The 27,278-nt window shown below is 49.7% G+C and overlaps 3 protein-coding genes across 3 annotated transcripts; 1 reads left to right on the forward strand and 2 right to left on the reverse strand.

The window, feature by feature from the left end:
• Positions 1-126: 126 nt before the first annotated feature.
• On the reverse strand, positions 127-7,180 carry LIME1 (Lck interacting transmembrane adaptor 1). Its single transcript, XM_041458324.1, has 6 exons — positions 6,864-7,180; positions 2,737-2,889; positions 2,190-2,238; positions 2,014-2,101; positions 1,458-1,861; positions 127-1,200 (listed from the first exon to the last, which is right to left on the reverse strand). The coding sequence occupies exons 2-6, from the start codon at positions 2,850-2,852 to the stop codon at positions 814-816; spliced, it is 1,044 nt and encodes a 347-aa protein (XP_041314258.1). The 5' UTR covers positions 2,853-2,889; positions 6,864-7,180; the 3' UTR covers positions 127-813.
• A 101-nt stretch (positions 7,181-7,281) lies between these two features.
• Positions 7,282-14,914, reverse strand: ZGPAT (zinc finger CCCH-type and G-patch domain containing). The gene is made up of 6 exons (XM_041458323.1): positions 13,857-14,914; positions 13,032-13,165; positions 12,145-12,303; positions 11,009-11,140; positions 9,873-10,284; positions 7,282-9,430 (listed from the first exon to the last, which is right to left on the reverse strand). Exons 1-6 carry the CDS (start codon positions 14,501-14,503, stop codon positions 9,292-9,294), a joined length of 1,623 nt encoding a protein of 540 aa, XP_041314257.1. The 5' UTR covers positions 14,504-14,914; the 3' UTR covers positions 7,282-9,291.
• A 90-nt stretch (positions 14,915-15,004) lies between these two features.
• On the forward strand, positions 15,005-26,812 carry ARFRP1 (ADP ribosylation factor related protein 1). The gene is made up of 8 exons (XM_041458347.1): positions 15,005-15,155; positions 16,150-16,249; positions 16,633-16,720; positions 17,186-17,268; positions 17,926-18,007; positions 18,170-18,240; positions 24,310-24,410; positions 25,872-26,812. Exons 2-8 carry the CDS (start codon positions 16,157-16,159, stop codon positions 25,957-25,959), a joined length of 606 nt encoding a protein of 201 aa, XP_041314281.1. The 5' UTR covers positions 15,005-15,155; positions 16,150-16,156; the 3' UTR covers positions 25,960-26,812.
• The last annotated feature ends 466 nt before the right edge of the window (positions 26,813-27,278 follow it).

The raw sequence follows: 27,278 nt of genomic DNA on the forward strand, positions 1-27,278 counted from the left end.
GGTGCTCAAAGCTGCTCTCTCAGCACCACCTGCACCAGCAGCAGCAGCAAGAGCCCCCAGAAACAGGGATTTAGACTCAGTTTAAGAGTGTAAACCTTCTCTCAGCCTTTTAATGGTGTTTGGGAGAGGGCTGCCCATGGAGACACCCTTGCATGGGTCTGAAAGGGTGGGAATGGAGGATGGAGCAGAGCCCACAGCCCACACCAGTGAAATTTCTGTGTTTTCCTGTGCAGGGTGAGGAGATGGACTTAGTGATCCCTTGCGGGTCCTTTCCAACTATGGGTATTCTATAATTCCATGAAGGCACAGGGCTGACCCCATCTCCCCATAACAAGGGACATTCTGTGAGGGGAGCAAAGCTTCTCAGGGCTTCCTGGGGGCTGGAGGGGGCCCTGGTCTCCCCCAGGCAGTGTGATGAGGACAGAGACCCTCAGTCATGGCAGAAACCTGAGGATCTGATCCTGCAGCCCAAGGCATGGGGCTGGCTGCAGCCCCGTCACCCCCCCACCCCAAAATGTGACTGGTCCCCACCCTGTTCCCATCTTGGTGCCAGTGCCAGCCCTGTCTCACTGGGGTCCCACCCAGCACCTCCAAACTGCCCATCTTGGGACATCCCACCATCAAGCTGCTGGCAACAGCTGGGCTGGGGTGGGAAAAGGACACGGGTAGAAAAGTAACAGAAAATATAAACAGAGAGTGAGTGCAGGGCACAGGGCTTGGTGGGCACAGGGCAGCTGGCACCTGTCCCTTTGGCACCTGACAGTGTCCAGCCAGGTGGGACCCCGCTGTGGCACTGCCCCTGCCCCTGGGGGGCTATAGGTTGGTGATGTACACCTCCAGCCCGTTGGCTGCTGAACGGGCAGAGGATTTCCGGGACCCCCCTGCCCAGACATCCACCACACTCTCATACAGGTTCTCGGGGACACAGGGCTTCCCCGGCTTGTCCCGTTTTGCTGCCTTCTTCCAGTTAATGTCCACAGCCTCATAGTCAGGGTCGGGGCCACGGGCCTGAGCAGGCCATGCTCTGTCGCTGATGGACTCGTAACAGGGGTCAGGGGGACCTGGGGCTGCTGAGGCCCCCTCCTGCTGGCAGGGGCACGGCCACGCAGACCCTGCCTCCTTCACAGCCCTCGGGGTTGATGCAGGGACCTGGGATTTCTTCTTGGTGGCTTTGCACACCGTCGAGTACATCTCCTCCAGCTGCAAAAGGAATTTTTTTTGGGGTGGAGGTTTGGGAGCAATCCCTGCCCACTGCAGGGTACCCTCATTATTTTATCCCCCCCATCTTCTGATGGAAGCTGTGAGCAGGAGGGGCAATGCCAGGGGCAATGCCAAAGATCCCCCTCCTGGCAGTGGATCCTAACTTATACCCTGCTCCACACACGGGCACAGCCAGGAGAGAGGGAATTAAATGACCCCCCCGTGTGCCCCATCCCTGCTGTCCCCCAGAGTCGTACCTTGGCATGAGGGGCACTGCCTGTGCCATGCTGTGCTCCGGAGGGTCCTGCCACAACCCCATCCTGCACCTCCACCGACACTGCCTTCTTCACTTTATGGACACAGGCGTAATCGGCTGCCCCATGCACGGCCCGTGGAGGGGACACCTGGGTGCCAGCTGGCATGGGGGGCACCGGGGTGCCCTCTCCCCCCACTGCCAGGCACTCATAGACAGCGTCTGGCACTGGTTTCCGCAGCGGGGTGAAGAGCAGGTTGGAGTAGGTCTGGTCGGGGGCTGGGGAAGTGGCTGGGGGCTCAGGGACGGGGATCTGGGGCAGCTCACGGTGCAGGAGGCCAGAGCTGTGCAAGGATTCCCCTCCAGGGGCCGTAGGACCGGGGAGATCCAGGCTGGCTGGACGCTGGACTGTGGGAGGTAAGAGGAAATGAGGGGATGCAACAGGCAGCAATCCCTGTGCTGTGGCACGTCTGTCCGTGACACGATGGGCAGCATGGGGACTGCAGGCAGTTGCCAAGGGCCCCAGCCCCTCGGGCTCCCCCTGCTCCACGGCCACTCACCATCATCTCTGACCTTCACCCGGTAGAGCTCGTGCAGCTTCGTGTCCGACTTGCTGAGTGACCGCAGCTGTGTCTGGCAGAGCAGGGCCTGCCGGGGGGGACAGACACCCTCAGGCTGGGCTGGGAGCCCAGACCACCCCCCAGGGCTGATCCTGCCCCCCAAAACGTGCTCTTACCTCATCCACGAGCTTCACCCCGTCTGGAGCGACCTTCTTCCTGCCCTTCCTGCAGGGAGAAGTGGGGCTGAGCCCAAGGCAGGTGGCAAAGCCAGGGGTGAGGACCAGGTGTCCCAGGTCCCCAGTGTGGCACTTCCAAAACCCACATCCTGCTCCTTCCCCAGCCCCACAGCAGGCTCTGTGCTGCCTGGGGACATCACAATTGCATCCTGCACCCCACTGAGCTGTGCAGGGCACCACTGGCACCACCCTTGGCATTGCCCCTCCTGCTCACAGCTCAGCCCTCTCTGGGCTGCTCCTCTGAGGTTTTTGGCTGTAGGGGCTGTTCCAGAGGGCTGTGACACACAGGATGCAGGATCAAGCCAGGCAGAGCTGCACTGGGGCACAGGTCGGGGTTTGGGGTGAGCAGAGCAGCAGACCCCGTGGTCCCAGCTCAGGATGGCTGCACAGAGTCCCCACACGCAGCCACCAAATGCCACCAAATGAGGGATCCCCAGCCCCACCCAGCCCCAGGAGGGAAAGTGGAGGAGCTGTGGGCAGCACGTACCGTTTGCAGGCAGCACACAGGGTGCCCAGGTAGACCAGGCCACCGAGCAGGGCCAGGGCAGTGCCAGCTGGCAGCAGCCGGGTCCCTGCTGTCCCCTCGCCGCTGGCCGCAGCCATGGGGGAGCCGCTTGCAGCACCACTGCAGGGCTGAGCTCTGAGGAGAGAGAACACGAGTTGGAGTTCAGCCTGGAGCTGCTGGGCTCACCATGCCATGAAATGGTGCTCTGTGACCCCCAGGGCTTAAGGGACCCCTGCAGCACCGTCCCCCAGCAGGGGGTCTCTCTGGATGCTCTGGATGGGGACATTTCACTGGGTGTCCCATTTTTGGGCCAGCAATTGCTGTCCCCAGAGTCACTGTAACACCTCCAGTGCCCAGCCCTGTATGGACACTTGGCAGTGGGTGCTCTGCCACCAGAGAAATCTTCAGATTTTGGTTCCTTGCAAAAAAAACCAATTCAACAAAACCAGCGGGATTCAAGCTCACAATTTGCCACTGAAATGGTGAAAAGGAGATGCCCAGGAGCCCTGAAAACCCTCTGGAGACACCCTAGAAATGACAGAGTGCTTTCTGGGGACACTGGGACACCGACCCGGGCTGTGGGATGGGGGTGACACTGCTCCTGAGCACAGGGGAGGCCAGTAAGGACAGGCAGTATGACTCAATTTCCTGGAAATAAGGGGATCTTCAGCATCTCCTTCCTCCCCCTCCTCATGCCCTGGCCTCAGCAGAACACACCAGGACACCCTCCTTCTGCAATGGATTCACACGTTCCCTGTGCCACCACAACCCCAGGTCTGCAGCCTGAGCACAGCTCTCTGCTGTGACACCAGAGCAGAAAACACCCCGTCTTCCCACCCTTTTCCTGTGCCTAAAGCTGTGCCTTGCCCAAACCCAGCCCTTGTCCCTGTGCTTTCCTCAGGGCAAAAACCATCCCCTGCAAACCACGGCAGCGGCAGAGCAAGCGGTGCAGGGGCAGGAGGGTGTCCTGACACAAGGCACGGGTGCTCCCCAGCCTGTCAGGATCACCTCCTTCCCCAGGAGGCTTTTGGTGACCTCTGTCCCATCATTTCCATGCCACCATCCCCGTCCCTGCTCTGCTGCAAACCAAAGCAAGAGCTGACAGCCTTCACCTTCACCAGCGCTGACGGCGGCTGCGGCTCCCAGCTCGGCACAGCTCAGCTCTGTGCACCCTGCTCTACAAAAAGAGGCTGGCCTGTCACCAGCACCCAAGAAATGCCTGATCTGAAAGGAGATGGAGGCAGTTCCTGGAGTAAAACACAGCTTCAAGAAGGCACGGTAGCTGATCCAGATGGGGCCAGCAGTAGGGTCCCTGGGCAGAGCTGAGCAGGATCGGCTTCCAGCAGCATGGACGGGAACCCAGAGATCCAGAGGGATGTGCTGAGCACCTCTTACTCACCCTCTTGCATATCTTCATCCGGATGACAAAGCCCAGATGAGCTCTGGTGAGAAGCCACCCTGCCTTGTGTAAATCTGAAAAGCCACTGCAGGCCCCCGGGAGCTCCCCTCTCCTCTGCACCCCGGGTCACACAGCAGCATCTTTGGCACATTTTTACCCCAATAACCAGAAGGACTCTGCCCATTTGCAGCACCCTTTTATCTGTGAGCATCCTTTTATCTACGAACTTCCCATGCCTTTGGAAACTGCCCTGACTGAAGCATGAACCCTGGAGAGCAATTATTTCAAGGTAGAAAGTGAGACAGAGAGGTTTTGAGGACTAACCAGGCTGGACAGACTGGCTTAGATCAGAGCTGGGAAGGGGAGGCTGTTCCCTTTCCAACGTTTTAATTAGACAACACAGCTTTTCTGTCTGAGCATACTTTAATTATTCGGATTACCTGCAACAGGGCCAGTGTGTTAGACAGAGCCTGGAGCTCCTCGCTGGGCTCGTTCAGCTCATTAGAGTGATGGAATCATGGGCTGCAGGAGCAGGGCAGAGCTCAGCAGGCTCTGGAGTTGAGCAGACAAAGTCCTAGTGAGATTCAAGGGCTGGGAGCTGGTGTGATGTCGGAATCGAGGTGGGAGCTTTCAGCATGCTGAGGCAGGGACACACAGGGCAGCTTATCCCAAAGCAGGGGGATTTTCCATCCCTGAATTTTGAAGATTGAAAGGAGAGACTTCCTTGAGTAGGAACGAACACAGAAAAATTCTTCTGGTCTACTTTCTGTAGAGCAGGTCGGTGGTTGCTCCAGGATTTCTGAGCAGTGAAACTGTGCAGTGCATCCTCCTCAGTGCTCAGGCTCAGCAGTCACCGGGAGAATCCACTTCTTAGGACAACACTTTGGGTTTCCCAAAACCACAGATCTGCCAGCAGAACCCAGTGCCTGACTAAAGATACCCAAGAAGGACTGAGCAGGTTTGCAAGGCAAAATCTCAGCCAGACCTTCTGAAACCTACACCTGAATTTCCTGCCAATAAAGTCATCGATCTCCCTGTCCTGGGGCTGCTCCCCGGGGCAGGAGACTCAGCAGACGGCATTTCGCAAGGCTCTGGCTCCACCAGCCCAGCCCAGGTGGCTTTGAAGGCGAGGGCGGTCACAGTGTTTTGTACGTGTGACAGCGCCCACAGCCCTCTGAGCAGGATCACTCCTCCGTGTGACACCCCAGCACCCTTCAGGCAGATGGGTTGCTGCTACTCCAGGACGTGGGAGTTTTTGTGACTCCTACAAAAGGTGCAAATACCTCATCTGGGCGTCCGAAAGCAAGATTACATTCACTGCAAAACCAAGTGCTGCTGCTGATGATTCTGCCTGGCCTCTGATTCATCTCCCCAGATAAAAACCACACAGTGTTCAGTGCAGGGTGGCAAGGAAAAAGTCTGCAAAGCTACTCAAAGCCTATTTGCAAAAAACCAAGAGGAACATTTTGAGCTGATTTCCATCAGCAACTGTGCACACAGCTGCAGCAAACTCTGCTCAGGTACCCCAGGGAGTTGTGCTTCAAAAAAGTCCCAAGAAGCAGAAGTAGATGGATTTTTTTCTTTTCAATTACAAAAACTGAAAGCTCTGTTTACAGTCAGTTACAGCACTGAATCTGCCCCAATTCACTAAAATTAGTGAATTTTAAGACTATTTCACAAAAGCAGGCATAAGATCTTACCTACTTTGCTTACCTCTGCGATGAGATTTCACGGTCAAACACCTCTGGGGGCTTTTCATTTAGAAAGTGCCAACCATACTTCTAAATGCCAGACCCAAATGCCTGAAAACTTGGATGCAGACTTCTAGCTGCAGTTCTGATCGCTGCTCACATGCTGGAGTGGCTTTTGAGAAAATACAACTTCAAAACTTTCAGGTGAGTGACTGTCAGCCCACACCACAGGGCTCTGCTCGAGGCTGACACCATTTCAGCACTTTTCTTTCTTCCTGCCCTTCCCTGGCTGCTGAACACTCACTTGGGCAGAAAAAATGCTCTTTGAAGGCAAGAATAATCTCAAGAAGTTTTCTGCAGAGCTGAGCCACAGCAGGAGACCAGCGGAGAGCTCAGAGCTGCTGTTAGGGCAAGCCAGATTCCAAACTGCAGCATGGCTGTATGAAGGAGATGTGTCTTCTCCAGAAGCATCTGCCTGCCACAGTGGTTTCCTTTGCCACAGATGCACTACTTCTACATCGTCTTGGGTTTTCAGAAGACAGCATTTCAGGGACCACATTTTCAAGCCTCCTCACCCAGAGACAGGAGCTCAGCACTTTCCCATTGCACATACCAGCAACACTCCTGTCCCCCTCCTCACAAAACAACTGGAAATTTCCACAATGCCACGCACCTCTGAATTAATTCACCCCAAGAGCAATTGGCTCCCACTGAGCCTCCAGACCCCAGCCATGGGATCCCAGCAGCACTACCAAGCTCCACCACCTTCTCTTCCCTTCTAAGCCCAGCTACAGAGCACAAAGCGTGGAATGACACAGCTTGGAGCCCCACTCACAGAGCTGAACCCAGCTGAGGCTTCCCAGAGCAGAGCAGGAATCCTGCCTGTCCAGTCTATCCAGCCCCAAGAGCATCTCTGACAATGCTGTGACTTCTGTATACTTTGGGGGGTTTAAGGTATTTCCCCCCCAGTTTAGCTGCAGATTCCTCATTTCCCAGGCAGGAAAGCCACCATCACTTACTTGCAGGAGCTCAAAATCCGGTGAGTGTGGAGCGCAGGGATCCAACCATGCTCTCTTCCCTGCCGGCCAGCCTGCAGAATTTCATTTCTTATCCCACAGCAAGTCCCAGTCAGGACCTCCCGCACATTTCCAACATCCCGATCCGAGCTCTCCCGCTCCCTGAGGAGCAGCCGGCTGTGAGCAGACACGGAGCACACACACCACAGCTTCCTGGCCTCGGAGGTGGTGGCTTCACCCCGGGGTAGGCTGGGTCTGTGCTCGCAGCCGGGGGGAAGCGCCGCGGCTCCCGGCACACCCGAGCACCCTCTGCCGCGCCCGCTCCCGCCCGGCTCCTCCGGGAGATCAGGGCAATAGAAGGAGAGAATGGGGAGCCACAGATCATCATTACCTTGCAAATGAACAACGCCTTACAAGGAGAGAGGGGGAAAAGAAACACCAGCTTTATTCAGCAGGGGTGTGAACTGCGCTGGGTGGGAGGTGGCAGCTGCTGGAATAGGAGTCTGACAAGTCAGGCTGTGGAGATCCCAAGGAAGGGTCAAAATAGGACTTGGCAAAGACACGGGGCTCATACACAGAGTTCCTAAAGAGATGATGATGTTAAACAGTCTCAGAGCACAAAATCAACCCCCAAGTTTTCTCTGCCCAGCTCAGCTCTCCAGTCATGGGCCACTTCAGTGAGCATCCACGCTAAGCTGGGCACATTAATCCTTGTCACCACTTAGCACTCAAGTGTGAGAAACAAACAGTCATTTGTGAGGGAAGGGCCACTGTTAAACACTTGAGTTGAGCTTGGTGTGTAAAGAAAACGAATTCAGAACAATGAGGACAGTACAGCCAATTCCAATAGGAACGGATGGATGTTGAAGTGCCTGAGGCAGCCCATGACACATCCCACATCCACCAGGATCACAGCATGATCCAGGTGCTCTTCAGGAGCACACACTCACTCCCACAGACTTCCTGAAGATGTTCATCTTGTTTGGTTTTGCTGTCTCGCTGCGTTTCTGAGGTGTGTCTGCAGCAATGTGAAATCCCACACAACCTGAACAGCTCTGATCATATCTTCTTCAGTCTCAGATTTTCTTGTTCGTTTGGCAGCCTGACCCTGCAAATCAGGCACTGCCCTGCCCAGGCTGACAGCTTGTTTTTAATCTGTTCTTCGGGATAGATAAAAAAGGGGATACTAAAGGAACCTTTTCATTAGAAAAATTACTCACAGAATAAAAGGAAATTGGTTCCTTAAATTAAAAAAAAGAATGGTGTCTTTAAGATACTGGCATGAATTGCAAACTATTTTTGTTTTTAAAAAAAGCCTTTACAATGCAGAAATCCCACAGATGATGAAACCAGCATCTCTGAGGCAAGCACTGGCCACCACCAACACAGAATGTAACCAAGGGGAGAGGACACCCTTCTTGTCCAAACACTTTCCACACGGCAGGGAAGAGCATTTGGCTTGCCTGGCCTGCCTCCAGCCAGCCCCAAGCTCTCCCACTGCAGGGCTGCACACTGGGCTCACACAGATCCTGCTCTTTGTGCTCATCCAGGGCCCAGTCCAACCTGGATCTGGGTCCTGAGGTTTTCTAGTAAAAGGACCCATTGAGCCACCTTGGGCAGAAAAACCCAACTAATGGTGGCAAAAATCACAAGGTTCCCTGTGGAACTGTTCCTGGATAGGTTTGGGAATTCTGTTATGCTGCTGGCTTATTCCCCCAGCTATGGCACTCTACTTGTGGAACCAGACAGCTTTTCCATGCCGAGCCAGGGAGTTTGGCTACAGCATGGCCTGGGATACTCTAACAGTCAGACTGCTGAAATCTGATGCTCCAGGCTGCTGGTTCCACCTCCGAGCTGTCAGTTTTCTGTCTCTTCCTTACACTAGGGCTACAAAGAACTGCTCCCCTCAAAAAATGGAGTTCTCAGATAAATCCCATAGTAAAAACCAGAAGGCAGAGAGCAGCTAAAGCACTTGACCTTTGATGTTTTCACCCAGCCACGGTTGGGACCCTGCCTGCACCTGTGCTGTAACTGTGCACAGACAGAAGCCACAGTTAATGGCAGGATGTGGGGCTGTCCAAGCCCCCTCAGCTGGTGTGTAGCCAGCAGTGTTACCACCTGAGCACCCACAGACTCTGGATGGAGCTGCTACTGCAAGGAATATGAAGGAAAGAAGAGTGCAAGAGAGCAGAGAACTGCATCCCTTGTAGCTAGGCCTCATCCAAGGCCCAGCTCACTGAATGCTTTTGGGGCTGGACGGATGTGCACTACTCCCCCTCCCAGAAGAGCTCAGAGGCATCCAGAAACTGCTGCTTTTTTGCCCAGTTTTAGGCTGAGCAGCCTGAGGCCCAGCAGAGCAGGACAGCTCATCAAGACTGAGGCCAGGAGCACCAGAAGAACAACTCCTGCAGTCCAACACTTTCCTCAGCACCTAGAACTCAGTCATCTTCTTGTGGGTGTCTGCTTTCTTCTGCTCCCGCTGTAGCCTGGCTTCCTGGGCCTGCAGCTGCCCCAGCTGCTTGTGGGCATCAGCCAGCTTCTCCTCCAGCTGGGCTGCAGCAATGCTGTGCCTGAAAGCAAAAAGCACAGTGGCAATGTCATCCTGCATGGTAAAATCAAAGGCTTGTTCCATCCCAGGAGGGTCTGCCCTTTCCTAAAGGATTAGCCCAAGGGACCTGCTGAAAGTCAGGAATAAGCTGATGCTCAGCACTATCTGGGCTAGGGAATGTCCTCCTGGGATCCTCAACAGCAATGCTGCAGAGGTGGGCATGAGAAGGACTCCGGCACCTTTCCTCAGAGAGCTCCTCTCTTTGCCACAGCCTGAATTCCAGCCAAAGGATCCCAGACACATCTGCCAGTGTCCACGCTGGTCTGAAGCACACACTGAACTCTCTCCTCCACTTCCCCTTAAGTCCCATCCAGATACATTTCACTTGTTCCTCCCACATCTCATTTCAAGCCCACCCCTCCCCATCAGCACCACAAACTCGATCCCAAAGAACGCTTTCCTACCGCCCGATGTTGCGCGCCAGAGCCTGCTGGATTCCCCTGATATCCCTCTGTGTTTGTTCAATCTTCTCCGTGGTCTGGAAGAGGCTGACACTCAGGGCCTTCCTGGTGCTCTTGCTGGCGTGGTAGATCTCTTTGCTGTTCCTCTGGGGCAGAGCCATCCCCCCAGCCTTGTCCCCAGCGCTCTTCCCGCGCAGTTTCTCGTTCAGGAAGTCAAACACGTTGCGCGGCGCCTTACGGCCGCCCAGCTGTCCGGAGCTGCTTCCCTTTGCTCGGCATTTCCTCGATTTGCCTGGCTCCAGCTTCCCCTGCTTCTTCTTCTGAAGCACCTCAGCACACTGGTCCAGGGATTTCCCCCGAGGAAGCACCACAGCCTGCACTGGCTCCACTCTGCCCTCGCCATTCTTCCCTAAGCCTGAGGAGAGACTCTGAGTCATTACAGCATCCCCTCTCCGAGTCACCTCCCACCACAAGCTCACATTGACAGTCACAAGCTTAAAACAAGCCAAGAGGCTTTTGAGGTACCAAAAGTTGGAACTTCTGTCCAAGCCACGGGGACCAGCAAAGGCCAGGCCAGGAGCCTTTCACAGCAGATTTGTGATTCCAAGCCCGAGGCCATCCGTCAGGCCGGTTTCTGTGGAACCGGGTTCAGCCTCACATCCTCAGCTTCTCAAGCCAAGTTCTACTTAAAACTGGTTTGGTTCCTCTGGAAGAACCAGAGACACAGAGGCCTTCCCAGAGCCCCCAAGGCTCAATGCAATTTGGGTGGGAGCAGCGAGTTCAGCAGGCTTTGAAGTGTGTGTCCAGGCCAGGAGATGCATTAACAGAGACATCAGAAGCTTTGCAGATCAGCTCCCCTCCACCTCCACCTCTGAACACTCCACAGCGTTCTCACGGCTTTGATCATGAACTTGACCGTGCTTCCAGGTGCCTCCATTGTTTGCCATTACCACACAGGGGCTGGTGCCCCACATGCCTGTACTTCCATGAAATAACTCATCCCTCTTCCCTCCAACACTGCTGGGATCTACCACACTGCTTGAGCCTCAGCCAAGTGGCCCTTCAGCACAGCAAAGCTCTGGCTTCAACCACAATACTGGGTTTTTCTTAACAGCCCCAGGACCACCCTCTCCCCTTACCTTTTCCAAACTCATATCCCATCTGAACAAGCAGCTTGGAGCCAATGCCACGAGTATGGGCCTCCCAGCCACCAAAGGAGGAGCTGCAGGCAGGGGTCCATTCCCCATTCTCTGGAACCCCGGAGTCTATCACTGTGGAACACAAGAGGAAAATCAGTGAAACAGGAATTGTGAGTAAAGTTGCTGTGTGCAGCATCCCTCACAGGACAGTACAATTCACTTCTCCAACCCTAAAAGCATTTGGGTAAAGCCTCCAGCTTCTCTCAGTTCTTACTGAATTGTCACCTTCCATGAACACTGCACAGGGAGCGACTGAAATGTGAGCTTTCATTTGATTTAATGCACATACCTTCTCCCAGTTCCAGGCAGAATCACCCAGGAGTTTTATGATTCTTTTCCTTCCTTCTAGGATGATAATACAGACTAAAGTACACATCTGAGTAGAATTTAGCACAGTGGCACCTAATACTTATCCTGTGCCTCCAGCTTCTGTCTCTGGTATGAAGCTCCTCCAGGCCACAGCATTAATTTTGTGTTATTAGGATCCAATAAGCTCTGTCAGGTTAAATGTAAAGAGCTCTAGGACACGACTTTGTCCCTGTGATGCAGCTGTGGCACCACCAGAGGGACAGTGCTGCCTGTGCAACTTCCAAGGAGTCACTTGGTCACTCTCTGTGTCACCTCTCAGCAGTAAAACAGGGCATGGCTGTTCCTGCAGCCTCATGGAGGCACCAGAAGGACCCAACACTCCCATTTCCTTGAGTCTCACATTCCTGGGCCATGGAGCTCCCAGGGATGAGAAAATCTGATTCACTTATTACCTCAGCTCAGCCAGACACGTAAGAAACAGGAACTCTAAAATATCACACCCTCTTCTTCCATGTGTGGGGAGTTCCCATGGAAACCTCCAGCCTTCATTAGCCCAGGGATTTGCACAAAACAAAGATTCAGTTTGCAGTTTTAGCATAACAGCCAGTTACTGTTCTCAGTCTTTCAGAAACACATAAAGAGATCAACTGCTCTTTCATCAGAGGTGAGACACTGAGAGTGAGAGCTCTAGGACAGTCAGCCAGTCCCAGACAAAAGCAGAACAAAATCCCAAGTCACTTTTGCCCACTTTATCCCCGCTCCCTTACCTTTGGCATAACCAGAATCATCCACACTGTCCTCATCAGACTCGCCAGATTCAGCAGCATCTTCACTTCTCAGGGGTGGAATGACACTGTCCCCTTCCACCACGGCCTCCTTGAGGAGCAGGGAGTCAAATTTCACCGTGTAGTAACCACTGTCCACATCTGCAGAGGGAACAGCAGGCACAGGAGCTGCAGCACACGGGAGCTAAACCAGAGTCAGCTCCAGCAGAACGACACGGGACAGGGGGGAGGCCCAAGGAACAGCTCTAGAAAATTCTGGGTTTAATCTGTGATTTTTATTTCTGTCTGGGAGGGGGAAGCATACACTGCAATGAAAAGCTATTTCCACAATGCCTTTGTTGATAGCCAGAAGTTTATCTGTACCAATCAAGAAAGATGGGCTGTTGAGAAATGGAATTAAAGAGAAGTTAGACTTGCTCCCTTCTGACTTAATAACAGTTAAAAGAAAGATGGAAAGAGGGAATAAACCCTCCCTCTTCCCAGGACAGAGGGAAGCCTGTATCAGCAGCTGCTGGGCAGGGCCAGCTCCCCAGGCTTTTGTTTAAACAAGACCAGATTATTGCCATTCTCACCTACTAGACATGTAAATTCCTGCAGTCCCTCCCTCTTCCCTGGAGCAGTTAATGACTTCGCAGTCATTTCCTTTCCACATTCTTGCTCTTTGTATCTCCTATTTCCCAGTCAATTCCCTCCTCTAGCCTGACAAAACTCAGACTGTTTCCTCAGCTAGGTCAAGATTTTGAGTTCAGGGCAGCAGCCACATAGTTTATGTTTTTCTGTCATTAACCACACCAGCCAAGTTTTACATCCACATAAACCTCAGCCCCCACCTTCCCCCTGGGCCCCGGGGAAGCCCCTGCCCCCCTCACCGGTGATTTTGGCCGTGTACCAGATCCCATCACTGTGCTTGGCCAGGCAGGCTGAGCCCACCCCCAGACTGCTCAGGTCGGGCTCCTGGAACGGCTGGAGCTCCTCCACAGACACCACCTGACCATGGGAAAACCTGCAGGGAAGGAGGAACAGGAGTTTGCAAATGGAAATCCCTTCCTTCCTCCAAAGAAATGCACACGAGTGTCAGAGGTGAGGAACCTTCACCATAATTAGGGAAGTTTGACCACGTGCTGTTGTAATTATAGAGTCGTTCGTGTTTCACCTTAAACACGTTATTTGTGTCACGGGACAAAGAATGCATCTCACACCAGAGAATTAAACTTCCTTGCTGGTGAGACATCCAATTAAAAAGTTCATGGCTTTGGGGATAAACAGGATCAGAGACAGGCAGGGCTCCAGCCCAGCCCCTCCACAAAGGTGAGGCTCACAGCCCAGCTCCTTCACAAAGGTGAGGCTCACAGCCCAGCACCCTCACAGCCCACTGAGGCTGATCCCCCAAAACAGAGCCTACACAACCTCCCTGTGCAAGTGGAATGTGTGCATTACCCACAGACCCAGGCGGTTTGTTTTAAAATTCTTCATCAGTTGTTAATTTATCCACCCAGTTATGTAGCACCTCTGCATCTTTCCCACAGGGTTTCCCACTTCATCTGTGCAACAGCCAAACCGATGCCACTGCTCACCACAGCTCATTTCAAAAACACTAAGGCACCATTTCTCTGGGTGAGAAAGCCACACAGAGCACTTGAGGAGCAGGTTTCTCCCTCTGACCCACAAGGCCCCTCCCACCCCTCTCTCTTTACCGACAGTTCTCCTTAAATCTGCACTTGTCATCCAGGAAGAACGGGCAGGGCTTCAGGGACTTGTGGGTGGGGTACAGGTAGAGCACCCTGACCCCTGCACTGCCATCCTCCAGCTCCTCTGTCCCCACAATCATGGCATTGTGGTACTCCAGCGTCCCCCAGGAGCTGTAGTAGGGGGCTTTAACCTTCATCCCACTCAGCTCCTCCTCCTCCTCCTCTCTCTCAGACTCCTCCTCCTCTTCACTGCACTTGGATTTGGATTTGTCCCCCGTTTCTCCCTCTCTCTCTGAGGAGATCTCGTTGTCATCAGCTGGAGGCTCCTCATCTGTTCCAAGCCCAGCAATGGCTTCCTTAAAAGCAGCGTATTCCTCATCCTGGGCAGAGCTCTCCAGGTGGGAACCCTGCCCTGGGAGACCTGCTGGGGAAGAGGAGGAGGTGGCATCTGTGTCCAAAGTGGCCAGAAGTTTGCTCTTTTTCACAGCCACCAGGCTGGACTCGGTCAGTTCTATGAGCTGCTTCAAATCCTCCTGCAGCTGCATCAGGTCTGACTGCTGCGAGGGGTCCTGGCCCGCCCCCAGCGCCAGCTCCACCTGCTCCAGCTGGGCGTTGTAGGTCTGGATCGCCGCCTCCAGACTCTCTTCATCCATCCTCAGCGCAAGAAAGGCGCTTTTGCCCGCGTCCTCTCCACGAACTCAAAACACATTCAGAGTTTACTCAAGCACTTTTGGATAACAAGTCCTCGCCCGCAGAAGAGACATCTACCCGCCGTCCCGCTCTTTCCCTCGGAAATGACCAGGGCGATGCTCCTGCTGGAAACAGGCGGCAAGAGGCGACGGGAGAGACCGGGCCTGGCCCTGCCCTCCCCCGCCACGGAGTCCACTCTCGCCTACCAAGCCCCCGCAGGGCACCGCTCCTCCCGCAGCCTGGGCGCTCCCTCAGCCCCAGGGCTGCAGCACCTCCATGAGCCGCCACTGCCACCTGGGCGGCCGCACTGCGCCCTCAGTCCCTGCGAGCCGCCTCCATGACACCCGCCATGACACCCCCACTTCCGGCATCAGCACCCCCACTTCCGGCTGCGCTCGCCAGCGCGTCACCCGCTCGGCACTCGGAGTCCCTGGGAGGCCGGCGGCGCTGGGCATTCGGGGAGTTGTAGTCCATAGGCCCCCTTCGCACCGCCATCTCAGCGGCGACAGGACTACATTTCCCAGAGTGCCGGGCGCGGAATGGCGGCGGCTGGTGGCGCTGGGGAGTCGTGAGAGGCGACTCCGGCTCCAGCGCTGACACCGGCACCAGGATCAGGTGAGGGGCCGCGGGCCTCGGGCTTGGGGCTCTTTTCCTCTCCCGCTGCCCTCGGGAGCTTGTCCTGGGACCTGTCGCTGGCCGGGGACGTGTCGCGGGGCCATTAGGGGGAAATGGCGGTAGGGCCGGTGTTCCCCTTCAGCCGTCACTGGCCGTGGCAGGGCAGGAAAGGGCCGGATCTCCGGGATCCTGTGGGTCTGGAGGAATCTCCCGGGTCCGGGAGGATCTCCCGGGTTGGGGAGGAGCAGGCCGGCGATCGGTCGCTGTCCCGAAAGGGGAGCGGGCCGGGGTTCCCCCGCCGGGGGCAGCAGGAGCCGCCCGGTCTCGCACGGCTGGGGGCGAAGGGCGGCCCCGGTTCCTGTGGGGTTGAAGCCCCTGGCCCTCAGGTGCCCTGTCCTTCCTTACCGTGAAAGCCGCGATTCGATTCGTGCGTTGGAACACTTTTGTTTCCCTTTAGGTAATGGTGTTTGACTTCAGAGTGGTTATTTAACCACGCACTTGCTTAGGGGCAGCTGCCTCTCAGAGGCTCTGCCTTGAGGTTCCCTGTATCTGTGTTAGAGCAGAAGGGCTGTTGCAATGGCTCGTGAGTCAGCTGCAGCACTTGTGCCAGTGCTTCCTGCATCCCAGCAAAGCTGCTGTGCCTTGTGTGTGCACATCCAGCACCACAAAAAACAGCTGTGAACTTCTGCAGGCTCTTGTTCAAAATACCTGCTCATTGTATTTGTATGAAGTTCATTTTCTGTGGGTCCTACATTTGCTGCAAGAGGAGTTCAAGTCCTTCCTCAGTTCCCCTTTAAACCCCGAATTTGATCTTGAACTATTTTCATTATCTCTCTTAGATCTCTGATTTTTCCTGGGATTGCCTAAATATGAGATTTACTGATAAAAGAGTAGCATCATTTGTTTGTCTGGCCTCGGGAGAAATTTGTGTTGTGGCATGAGAGGCTTTTGGGAATGAGCTGTTTGCTAATTGATTTCCTGGCATTTGTTGCAGGAGCAGGATGTATACACTGCTGTCAGGGCTCTATAAATACATGTTCCAGAGGGATGAGTACTGTGTCCTGATCCTGGGTTTGGACAATGCTGGTAAAACTGTAAGTGCTGTTTATCACCCCGTGGAGGGCACACACAATCCTAAACATCCTCCAGGGATAAATCTTCCAACAAGGGTCAATCTTTCTTCAGCTGTGTCCTGAGTTACTTTAGTGATGTCACACCAAGCAATCAACTTTTCCTCATTACTTAAATTTAGTACAAGCTCTCAGGGATGTGGCTGAGGCTTTGGTAATCCCATAATCACATGTGATCCCTTCTTTCCTTGCTAAAACAGGAAGCAAGAAGAGTGGTTTGTCCAAAATTAGGTAGGGCAGTATCTTCTCTAGCAGGATTGTGCAGAAATGAAAAGACAGGTTTGGGGTAGGATTACCCCAGCCAGTAAAATGTTTGACAGTAAATGCTTTGTCTTATTCTTTTTCAGACCTTCCTTGAACAAACTAAAACCCGATTTAACAAGAACTACAAAGGGATGAGTTTGTCCAAAATCACAACCACTGTAGGTTTAAACAGTAAGTAAATCCATGTGGAATTTTTTCATCTTTCTTGCACAGTTAGACAGTATCTGTTTTTTGTTTGGAATGTCTAAGAATTCAGAAGGGCAGAATAATTCCTGGGTGCAGAGATTGTATCTCCCAACTGTCCAGATCTTTTTGTAGAGAATAAAATAGATTTTCTTAGCTTAGGAGGAGAAACTCTTGAAGTATTAAAACTCCTATTTCAGTGCTGTCCTCAAACTGTATTTCCCTGGAGTTCATTCCTTGGCCCAGTTCTGGAATTATTTGCACTGATACTGCTCTGTGTTTGTGATCACTCTGTGCAGGTTTTGCTGTGTTGTTGCAGGCAGCTGCTGCCTGTGATTTGTTCCCCTGCAAGCCTGTCCTAGCCCAGATTTCTGAGTGGGGTGTGCAGGTGTCTGTGCTTTACAGCACCCATAGTTTTCATTGGATTGCCCTTTCTTCCTTCCTTCCTTCTAGTTGGAACTATTGATGTTGGCAAAACTCGGCTCATGTTCTGGGACCTTGGTGGGCAGGAGGAGCTGCAGTCGCTTTGGGACAAGGTTAGACATGTGGCTTTGTTTTGTTTGATTTATACTTTTATTTATTTATAAATATTTGATATTTATTTGAATCAATGTTTGATTGATTTTTTTTTTGCCCAGAGAAGCTGTGGCTGCCCCATCCCTGGAAGTGTTCAAAGCCAGGGTGGATGGAGCTCTGATCAGCCTGATCTAGTGGGAGGTGTCCCTGCTCCTGGCAGGGGGCTGCAGTGAGGTGGTTGGCTCTTTCCAGCACAAACCATCCTGTGATTCTCTGATTTCTTTTAGAAGTGGTTTTGTCTCTTTTAGAACTGAACCACTACAATCACTTGATAATCACACAGGCTTATTGATAACCCCAGTATTTAGAAATTCCACTATTTCTGTGCTTAATATTTGCATTATTGGTTACAGACAGCAATTACCAACCCAGATCAGGGCTTGTGCCATAGAGATAAGCTTTGGGGGGACACAGGTGAGCTTTTCCACCTGGTGTGTTGGTCAGGCCTGCAGGCAGCACAGGCTGTGTGCCTCCATTCTGCCCAGGCACACTGTGGATACAGCTGCCTCTATCTGGTTGATCTCCTCCACATGTACCAAAACTGTACCAAAATCAAGTCAGGAAGAGGAACAAGTGATCCTAGTGGATTGACACCAATATCTGTGCTCTCCTTCCAGTACTATGCTGAATCTCACGGGGTGATCTATGTTATTGACTCCACTGATGAGGAGAGGCTCTCCGAGTCCAAAAGAGCTTTTGGTGAGTACAGTGTGACCAAAATAGACCTGAAAGGTTGTATCAAATGAAGCTGACATGCAGGAAGGAGCTTCTGGCTTCATCCCTCTATCCAGAGAATCTGTGCCAGGCATTTGTACAACTTCCAGAACTGGCTGAACCTGGTTTTGTTTCTGTCCTTTGTAGAGAAGATGATTACCAGTGAAGCTCTGGAAGGGGTTCCCATTCTGGTGTTGGCCAACAAGCAGGATGTAGAGGTAAACTATGGAGGATTTACATAAATGAGCAAATAAGCTTTGGAAGGGTGAACTCTGCATTCATGTTGCATTTGTTCCACAGTCCTGAGCTCATCCTATGGTACTTTCCTACCACTGGAAATAATTATTTTGAATTTAGTTGTATTTTTTTCCTTTCTCCTCCATCCCTTTTTCAGTGCCATGAATGAGCTACCTACAGGCACATAGTTTTGAACTCTTTATGTAAACAGAACAAACTGCATTGCTATGGTGGGTCTTTGTTGTGTCGTGACTGGCTATATTGATGCTGTTTTTTCCTGTTTATTCAGAAAAAAAAAATGTTTAGTGCACTTTGTTTATGCTGCTCTTTTAAAACCCAGGAACAGCACAACAGATGTATGTGAAGCAAATCATCCTTTCTCCATAATTGGATAAGATCTGTTCAATAAAACACTTGTTTGTTGTAGAGCATTCCATCATGAATGCTCTACATGATGAATGGCAAGGAATGCTCTTTTCTGATAATACAATTTGAATTCTTTCCAGTGTATTCAGAGCTGTAAAGCTCTTGGTTTGGGTTTGGCAGTCCGTGGGTGGTGCAGTGTTTGGGTGACACATCCTGGGCCATCCTTACCTCCCCCAGCATGGAAAAAAAGAGAAGAGAGTGCCCAAGGTGGTCGTGGTGGTTTTCGTGTTTTCCTCCTGGTAATTGTACCTGGAATTCCAGGACTGCAGCCCCAGTGGCTGGTCTCTAGATGGAGCCAGAGGCTTGCAGTAGGATTTGGAGCAGCCAGCCTGGCAGCTGGGATCAGTCTCTGTTCCAAAGATACAAATACTTCTCGGGTTCCTCCTCTGCACTTTACACTTGTCCGAGTGATTGCACTTGTGGAAACACGTGAGGCTTCCATAGAAATCACTTGGCTCTAAAGCAGGATTTCATGAGTACAACACAGATTGGTTTTTGGATGATCTAATTTATCTAGATTATCTAGTCTTAGAAATTAGAGAAATGTAATTCCATGTAAAAGCATGAGATCAGGACTGAGCTCCTGATTTATGGTCCTGACTTTGCTGTGGACTCTGGAATGTGGGGAAATGCTCTGTCTTTTTTCTGTGGAAACCATAATATTGACTCTCATATTTCTGTACAAGCCCACAGCTTTTCTGCAGGGAACAGCCTGCACTCTTGCCTTGACCTGTTGAGGATAAGATCCAAGCAGTGACCTGGAAATTTGTTCCAGTTTCTCTTTTGGTTGTATATACATATTTTCTTACAGGCTGCAGACACTGGCTCTTCTGACACTCTGACCAGACTAAAGACAAATAATTGAACAATTGGGCTTCTTTAAATTGCTAGAAAGAGGTATTTGGAACAGCCTTTCAAAAGAAAATCTGGCTTCTTGCCCTCTCAGGAAGGTCCAAGACCATCCCACAGACTTAGTGCTTTTATGCAGTTGTAGAGCTACAACAAGAGCTTAGCAGAGCTGAACCCACTGGAGGTTTGCCTGTTTGTAAGAAATACCTACACTGGATATTTAGAGGTCCACTCCTACAGAATGATCTTGGATATGGACCCAGCAAAGAGACATCAATGCTATTAACAAATCACTAAGGGGATTATGGCTTATTTTTCAGTAATTACTGAGGTTCACTTAAACAAGACTGAGATAACTCAGTAGCCTGTTTCTCTTCCTCTGATTTAGCAGAATGGAAAACCTCTGGAATAAGACTGATAATTAGCATTGATAGAGATTTTTCTGCTCTGGATCTCCAGACATAAAACTGTAGGAAATTCTCACCAGCATCCCTCTGTCCTGAACCATGATAAGGGAGGATAAGTGGTATCTTAATCTTGCTGGTATTTGGAGATTAAGAATAATTGATGATGATGATTTCTATAGAGGCCAGCAGAAGGCTTGTGGTCAAATACATCAGAAATAGCACATCTGACATAATTTGTTTTTTAAGTTTACTTTCTGTTATCAAGATATCAAAAGTGCTGATGCAACCTGAAATTGCATGAAGCGTTAAGAATTCTGCTGTGAGCCCCAGGGTACATTGTGTCCCCTCAGCACTGCCAAGCATGAGTGATATTTGGTCATTCCAGGAGATAAAATATGGTAATTGACTGCAAAACACCAGTTCTGATTCTCACCATACTGAATGTGATATTTTATGGCATCAGGAGAATGCTCTTGTTCAGCAAGGGCTTCAAAACTGGATTATTTTATAAATAATTTAAAAGCTGAGTCAAATGTGTGTTGGAGGAAGGAATTTTTTTAGGTTTTTAAAGGAACTATTGCTTTGTAGGAGAAATAAATTATCTAAGATCTGCTAATTCCTGTGAGCTCCCTTTCAACCCAGAATGCCACTTTTGAAAATATGGCTTATTGCAGAAAAACCAGCTAAATCAGAATTGATATTTGCTGTTTTGATGTGAATGCAGCTGTTGAAAGGCTTACACAAGGTATATGTTTCTATGCTTGACAATGAACTGTTACAATTTGAGGATAGAATGGCTCATTATGCAACATTCAAAATACTGCAAAAGCATCACCTGTCAAAAACAGTATCTGAAATTTAACAATCTGAAAATTACTGGATGCTGTATGATGATATGATACCCATATCTAGGAGGATGTTTTTCCATCCTCATCTAATGATAAATTTTGGAAATTTAATTTGAAATCTCCAGAATGTTGAAAAGCCTCCTCATGCCTCTGGAAAAGCGAGGAGTCATGGTGAGTAGCAGAGTACTCATTTCCACACAGTTGTTAGAAAACACACCTTCTGCATGAAAGTCATTCTAGTTTCCAACTGAAGATCTCCCACAGCTTCCCTGTAAAATTAGTTTTAATTTAAATAAGATAGTTTCAATTGAGGCTATACTAGTTCTTCTTTGAATTCAAAGAAGTTTAAATTCTAATTTAAAACAGACTTGTAAAAAGGGTAGCCCAGAGCATAGGTCAGGTGAATCAGACTTTATGTGAAATAGTATTTTATTTAGGCAATCCATCTTGCTCTTTTTTCTCTTTTAGTTCCATTCTGATGGTTGATTACTCTTGAGATGACTGAAGAGCCTTACTTGAGATTTTATGCATGCTTCTGGATTTATCCTGACAGGAGAGCAGGCAGCAGCATTGTCTTTGCTCCAGTGGATTTGGGAAATGGGCAAAGGCTCTACAATGCCACCTTTTTTTGGCTAAAACTTGCCTTGCTGTTTGATAGACTTCTAGGTGTGCCATTGCTGAGTCTTACTTTGGGTAATGCTAATCTGAACCCTTCATAGCAGGCATTTGGTTCTGTCCTGGCTAGATTATGCCTGGAGGAGTCTTCATCCAAAGCTGTTTTACAGTGTGTTGTTTTGGGGAAGCTGAGATGGAAATCTGGTTCTGCTTCGTCATGTGTTGTGTGTGAGGTTCCTGTGAACTGGCTGAGCGATACCATCATTCCTGAAAGGTCACTGTGCATTGTGTTATTGTAATAGAGCGCTGTTGATGTGATCACAGATCCAGCTTCCCTTCTTTGCCCTTGGCTTATGGGTTTGCAGCTGAGAAACAAAGCACATCTTTAAACAAACATTTTGTAATGTAGCTGGGGAGAAGGGGAACTTGGAAGCCACAGCTGACATTTTCTCCTGGGCATGAGAAGCTCAGATACCCCTTGCTGAAGTGGTGGATAATCTGCCTCAGCCCCTGCTGTCACATGAAATTCCAGTTCATGGCTTTCCCTGGAACACTAAAACAAGACATTGATAATTTGGTGTTACCTGTCTGCTGTGCTGCTCTGCTTCATCCCAAGGGGAAAATGATGTTCCCCAAAACAGGATTGGTGATGCAGTGGCATCCTGCTGTGACAATGTGAATGGTGCAAAGTTTCCTCAGAAGCAAAACTCTTTCTGGTACAGCTTTCCATGGAAAGCCATGTCTGGGCAGCTCTGTGGAAGGTGGGGCAGGCCACAGCTCTACCAGAAGGTGAGAAAGGGAAATTATAACAATGGTTTACACTGGGAGATAAAAATGGCTGTAGTTGTTAGCTGCACTGGGAAAAATGGACTCTTAAAGGCTTCAGGGATGGGCAGGATGAAGGATGTGGGTTCTCTGTGCTGCTGGGCGTGTGCAGGTGTCCTGGTCTGCTGGTTGTGTTGGGAAGTTCATTGCCTGATTGCTTTGCTACCTGTGCAAGTAGAAGTTGAGGAACCAAGGACAGCATGACTGTGCTCTCTGTTGTTACTTTGTATCTTGAACACTTTATCTGATTTATTTTAAAATATTTTAAAATGTATTGTCATTCAGAAAAGGAAGGGTAGACTCAAGAAGGAAAGGTAGAAAGAAGAAGTAAAGGATATACTCAAAAGTATATCATTATACAATGGCATTAAACTCTGAGAAGCTTCAAGTATATTTCAACAAACATTTGCTCAATTTCAGCTGCCAAGTCTCACTGACTGAAAAAAGATGTGAAAAATAGCTCAAATTACTGACATGCTTCTCCTTCCCGGTTGTTGGGTAATTGACTTGTCCAGAGCTTTGGGTTAAACCAAGAAGCCTGGCCCTGCCTTTCTTACTGGGCTGTGGGCACCATACCAGGCTTTTACAAACCAGTAGAGAATGGTTGGTTGGTTGTAATCTCTTGCCCATCTTCCAGACCTACTGAATTCCAGCTCCCAAGCCCAGTATGACGCCCTCTAAAGTTAGTAATTGTTGTTGTTTTTCATTAACTGTGTATCCCGTGGCTGACAGCTCATCTGTATGAACTGTGCATTGTTCACTTGTCAAAAATCCTGACCTAAATTGTTGAGGGTTCTGCAGAATGATGTCAGTAACGTTTTTGGATACAGTTTCCAGGTCACTGATTGAAAGGGCAAGTTTAAAATGCATCTGAGGTCATAAGAAAGTACAGTCATCAAAAGTTGCACAGTTAATGGAGTCAAGGGCACTGGGTGAATTGGAAGCCATTTCTTAAGATCTCTTCCTACGTATAAGCAATGAAATCTACTTCTGTTGTCCACAAAAGTTTCCAGTATTTAATTTCTCCAGAATCAGTGTTTTGCAAATGGATGGCTGGTAACAATTTTCATATTTCTGTTCTCTCAGAGTTTATGTTCACTTGGCCAATCCTCAGGACTCACAAAGGGTCCAGTTTGGCATTTGTGTAAATATTTGTCCAAAATACTTATGTGGGCCTGACTGAAGGCTCCAAACACATATTTGAGGCTTGTTGAAGGTCCAGAATGTCTTTGCAGAGAGGAGGGAAGGTGAGCTCGTGGCCAGCTGAAGTGCTTAAATGGCTTATCCAAGGCTTCTGAGGGAAAAATGAACACTGGGTGCTCACGGTGGTGCAAGTCCAGACTTTAGTTGGGCAGGTTTGCTTTTGTTGTACCTTTAAAATTTTTGTGGTGAAAGTGTGATTTATGTGGGGAAAGTAATCCACTGATTTACTGGGGGGTTATGGTTTGTGTTGTTGTTCCCAGCAGCCTCCTGCAGACTTAGAGAAGTTCAGGGCCTGTTGGGGGTCAAGAGCACAGTGACATGAGGCATCAGAAAGTGTGCTGCATTCAGTGCTGCCAGTGTTTTCTCTGAATGCAAACACAGAAGTGCTGGTGGGACATGGCTGTAATGCTGAGAACTGAGGAAAAATCACAGCTTGTTTTGTGAGAGTGCTCAGGATGCTGGCAAAGAGTCAGCTGAGCTTGTGGCAGGGACACTGTTTCAAAAGGCTTTGTAAATATTAAAGCTCTTGTAGTGTCCTGGTAAATATAAGCTGTTGAGCAGCTTGGAAGGGAAGCTCGTTAGAGGGTGCAGGCTGTGCTCATTTTCAGCACTGTTTATTTAGAACTGTACAGATTAAGGATCAGGGAGGTGACACAGTGTGTGTGTTGTCAGCAAACAGCATTCTCTTTGTTGAAAAAAGAATATGCTCATTTCTTTGGAATGTAAAGAGGTGGATTTACTGTGTTGGTGGGTGAGTGGGTTTAACCTGATAGCATTGCCTGACTGATACAAGACTGCAGTCATGGCAGGATTCATTGTGGAAGAAGGTCACCATGTCTTGTGGCACAAACAAGCTCTACTTTGGTTTCCTTTGCAGACTTGTCTGTCGATACCCGATATCAAGACAGCGTTTAGTGACTGCATTAACAAAATTGGGAAGAGAGACTGCCTGACCCAAGCCTGCTCAGCCCTTACTGGGTGAGTATGAGGAGGGGTAGACTGGGAATTGGTTGACTGAGCAGCTGTGGGGTGTCACACACAGAGCAGCACTACATGAGTTATTAAGCTTTGAAAAGGAACTGTGCTTCCTTCCAGCACTGACAGACACTTGTTCGAGATCCTTGGGCTTGCACCAGCTCATTAACTTCAGCTGTAAATCCTGCCTGTAAAACACAGTGGAAATGTATTCCTGGCTGAGAGCAGTGGGACTTGGAGGCATATTTGTTGTCCTGTATCATCCCTTCTCCTTACACAATAATCCTTGCAGATGTTGGTTTGCTGCAGCTCCTGGTTTTTAGGTTAGAAGTCAGTTGAAAATACCACTGTTGATGCCTCTGCCAGAGAAACGGGTGGTGCTTCACTGCTGCTGCCATAATTATGTTTCTGCTTTCATATTCTTTGGCATGCAGAAAAGCTTCGTGATGGGGATGGTGTCACAGTTTCCAGGAGTGCTCTTACATGGGGATGCCTGTGGTTTAAGATTTGATGACTAAAACAGACCCTAATTTGGGCTTACAGAGCTGCGTGCCACGACCTTGACCAGCCCACTGGATTCTTGACATCTCAGCATCATTATTGCGTATCGAGTCTCGCAGTACTTTTGTCCTTTGTACTTTCAGTTCTTTCAGTGAAAAGTGCTACTTGGCATAAGTCAAAAGTTTTGTTCCAGGTGGTGGAAACACTCCTGGCTGAATTACTGCCTGGGCTGAATCTAGAGCTTTGAATTTTTTTCTGTGTTATCGTACAAGTTACTGCAAAGGATAACAAAAACTACTTGAACCATGAAAAAAAATCTGTTGTCTGCATTGCTACAAATCACATGCCATTAAGCAGGTGAATGACCACAAGAACAGTGTTCAAGCACTGACTGGAAGAGAAGTATTAGATAATAACCTTATTTGTGCAAACATTTTTTTAGTTTTGATCCGTGTGGAATTTCCTTTCAAAATTCCAGTTTGAGCTTGCACTAAAAGAATAACTCATGGAAGTCATGGCTGGGGAGCTGTGCAGACCAGCAAGGTATTGACTTGCTTGGCAGCCCCAGCAGAGATGATTACACAAAGATGGAACCAAGATTGCAAGGTCTTAAACAACTAGTGTGAGGTTTGTGGCAAAATGACCTCAAACCAGCTGTCAGGTGGGTTTGATGCTTGTTCATCCCAAGATTTCCACAGAGTTGGTGACTAAGTTGGGTGTAGACTTGCACAGACACCAGAAAAATAAAGGATCGAGATATATATTGTTGAGCTAAAAGAAATCAGATCCCTGTTGTTTGCCTGTGTGAAAAATAACACAGAAATGCCAACGAATAACTGTGTAGAGCCCCTCCCTTCCTCCTGTAAGGGCTTAGCTAGGGCCTGTATGATCCATGTTCCTGTTATTGGTTGCTTCTTGTTTTGCTTTATTTTAATACCTTTTCTGCTTGCTTTACTTCCTTAGCAAAGGGGTGAATGAAGGAATTGAATGGATGGTGAAGTGTGTGGTGAGGAACATCCACCGCCCCCCAAGGAAGAAGGACATCACGTAGGAACTCCGAGCCAGCCAAGCAATGGACAGTCTCTTTCCACACACTTTTGTGTTCCCTTTAAAGAAGGTGATCCACTGGATTCCTATTACACCTGATTCTTTCCTAAGTTTGGAGACAAATATTCTCTTCCTGTGTCCAAAAAAAACTTGAGCCAAGGATTCCAACTGGGTGGGGGGTGGGAATCTCTTACATTAAGTATTGTCATTGGTCTCCAAGCATCCTATGTAGCAACCTACACATTGTTGCCAATGCAAAAGACTTAATTTTCTACTATCTTACTTTGTGATTCCTGATTTGTGAGTCTAACAAGCTGGAGGCTGGTGACATGAAGGAACTCCTGAAGGAAATGCATAGGTGAATGTGGAAGGGGAGGAACAGCCTGGGGGATGGCTGTTCCTCCTAGCTGCCAAGATCCTTGCTGCTCCAGCCCCATGTTCCTGCAGGGTGTCACTGGCCCTGTTATGCTGCTGTTGTGTAGTGGGGAGAGACAGCATTGATTAGAACTTGATTTTCACTCGGGGTGTTGATTCGTAACTTTAACCTGTGGTAAAAGCAGATGTGGAAATCAGCAAATGTACGATGGTCATTGGATCATGGAATTGTTAATGCTGGAAGAGACCTCATCAAATCCAGCTGTGCTGGTTGAAATGGATATTCCTACCAGGACACCGATTCCAGAAGCACTGCCTTGCTCTGACTGCCAGTCTCTTTGTGCATTCTCTTTAATCCTAAGAGTAATTGGGATCTTCTGTAACTGGAGTGAATCAAGGCCCTCTCTGCGATCTTTCTAAGCTGAAAACAACCTCTAGGCAGGAAGAAATCAGTATGCAATAAAGCTTCCTACTTATTTGAACTTCCCTGGCTGAAACAGTGGTATTTGGAAATAAGAGTACTTAGCCCTTAGGGGTTTCTTTTTTTGAATTGTAGGAAAAAACAGAAAGGCAGCACTCAAAAGACAAACAGTGCTCAGTGCTTACATCACTTACTCAGCTAGATCTGCTGATATATCATTATCTTTTCCCTGAATATGAGTTTTTACGTGAATTTCATGGTGGTTTGGCAATGGGTGTTGCTCCTCTGCTGTTTTATTTACTCCTGGCACTGGTGAATGTTCTGTGCTGTTTGCTGACATAATGAAGGTGCCATCATTCAAGCTGTGCTTGAGCCAGACCGTAGTATTTGTTTAAAGTCTCTTAGTTGGCTTCTGTCAAAGAACTTCTGCTAAATTTCCTGCATGGTACTCATAGATACTTTTTGAGAGAGAACATCATTCATTTGCTCACATTTGGGTCAAAGCACAAAGGCACCTGGGCTGTGTC

The sequence above is a fragment of the Pyrgilauda ruficollis genome, unplaced genomic scaffold, assembly GCF_017590135.1.
Source record: "Pyrgilauda ruficollis isolate IOZ18807 unplaced genomic scaffold, ASM1759013v1 scaffold127, whole genome shotgun sequence".
NCBI classification, from domain to species: domain Eukaryota; kingdom Metazoa; phylum Chordata; class Aves; order Passeriformes; family Passeridae; genus Pyrgilauda; species Pyrgilauda ruficollis.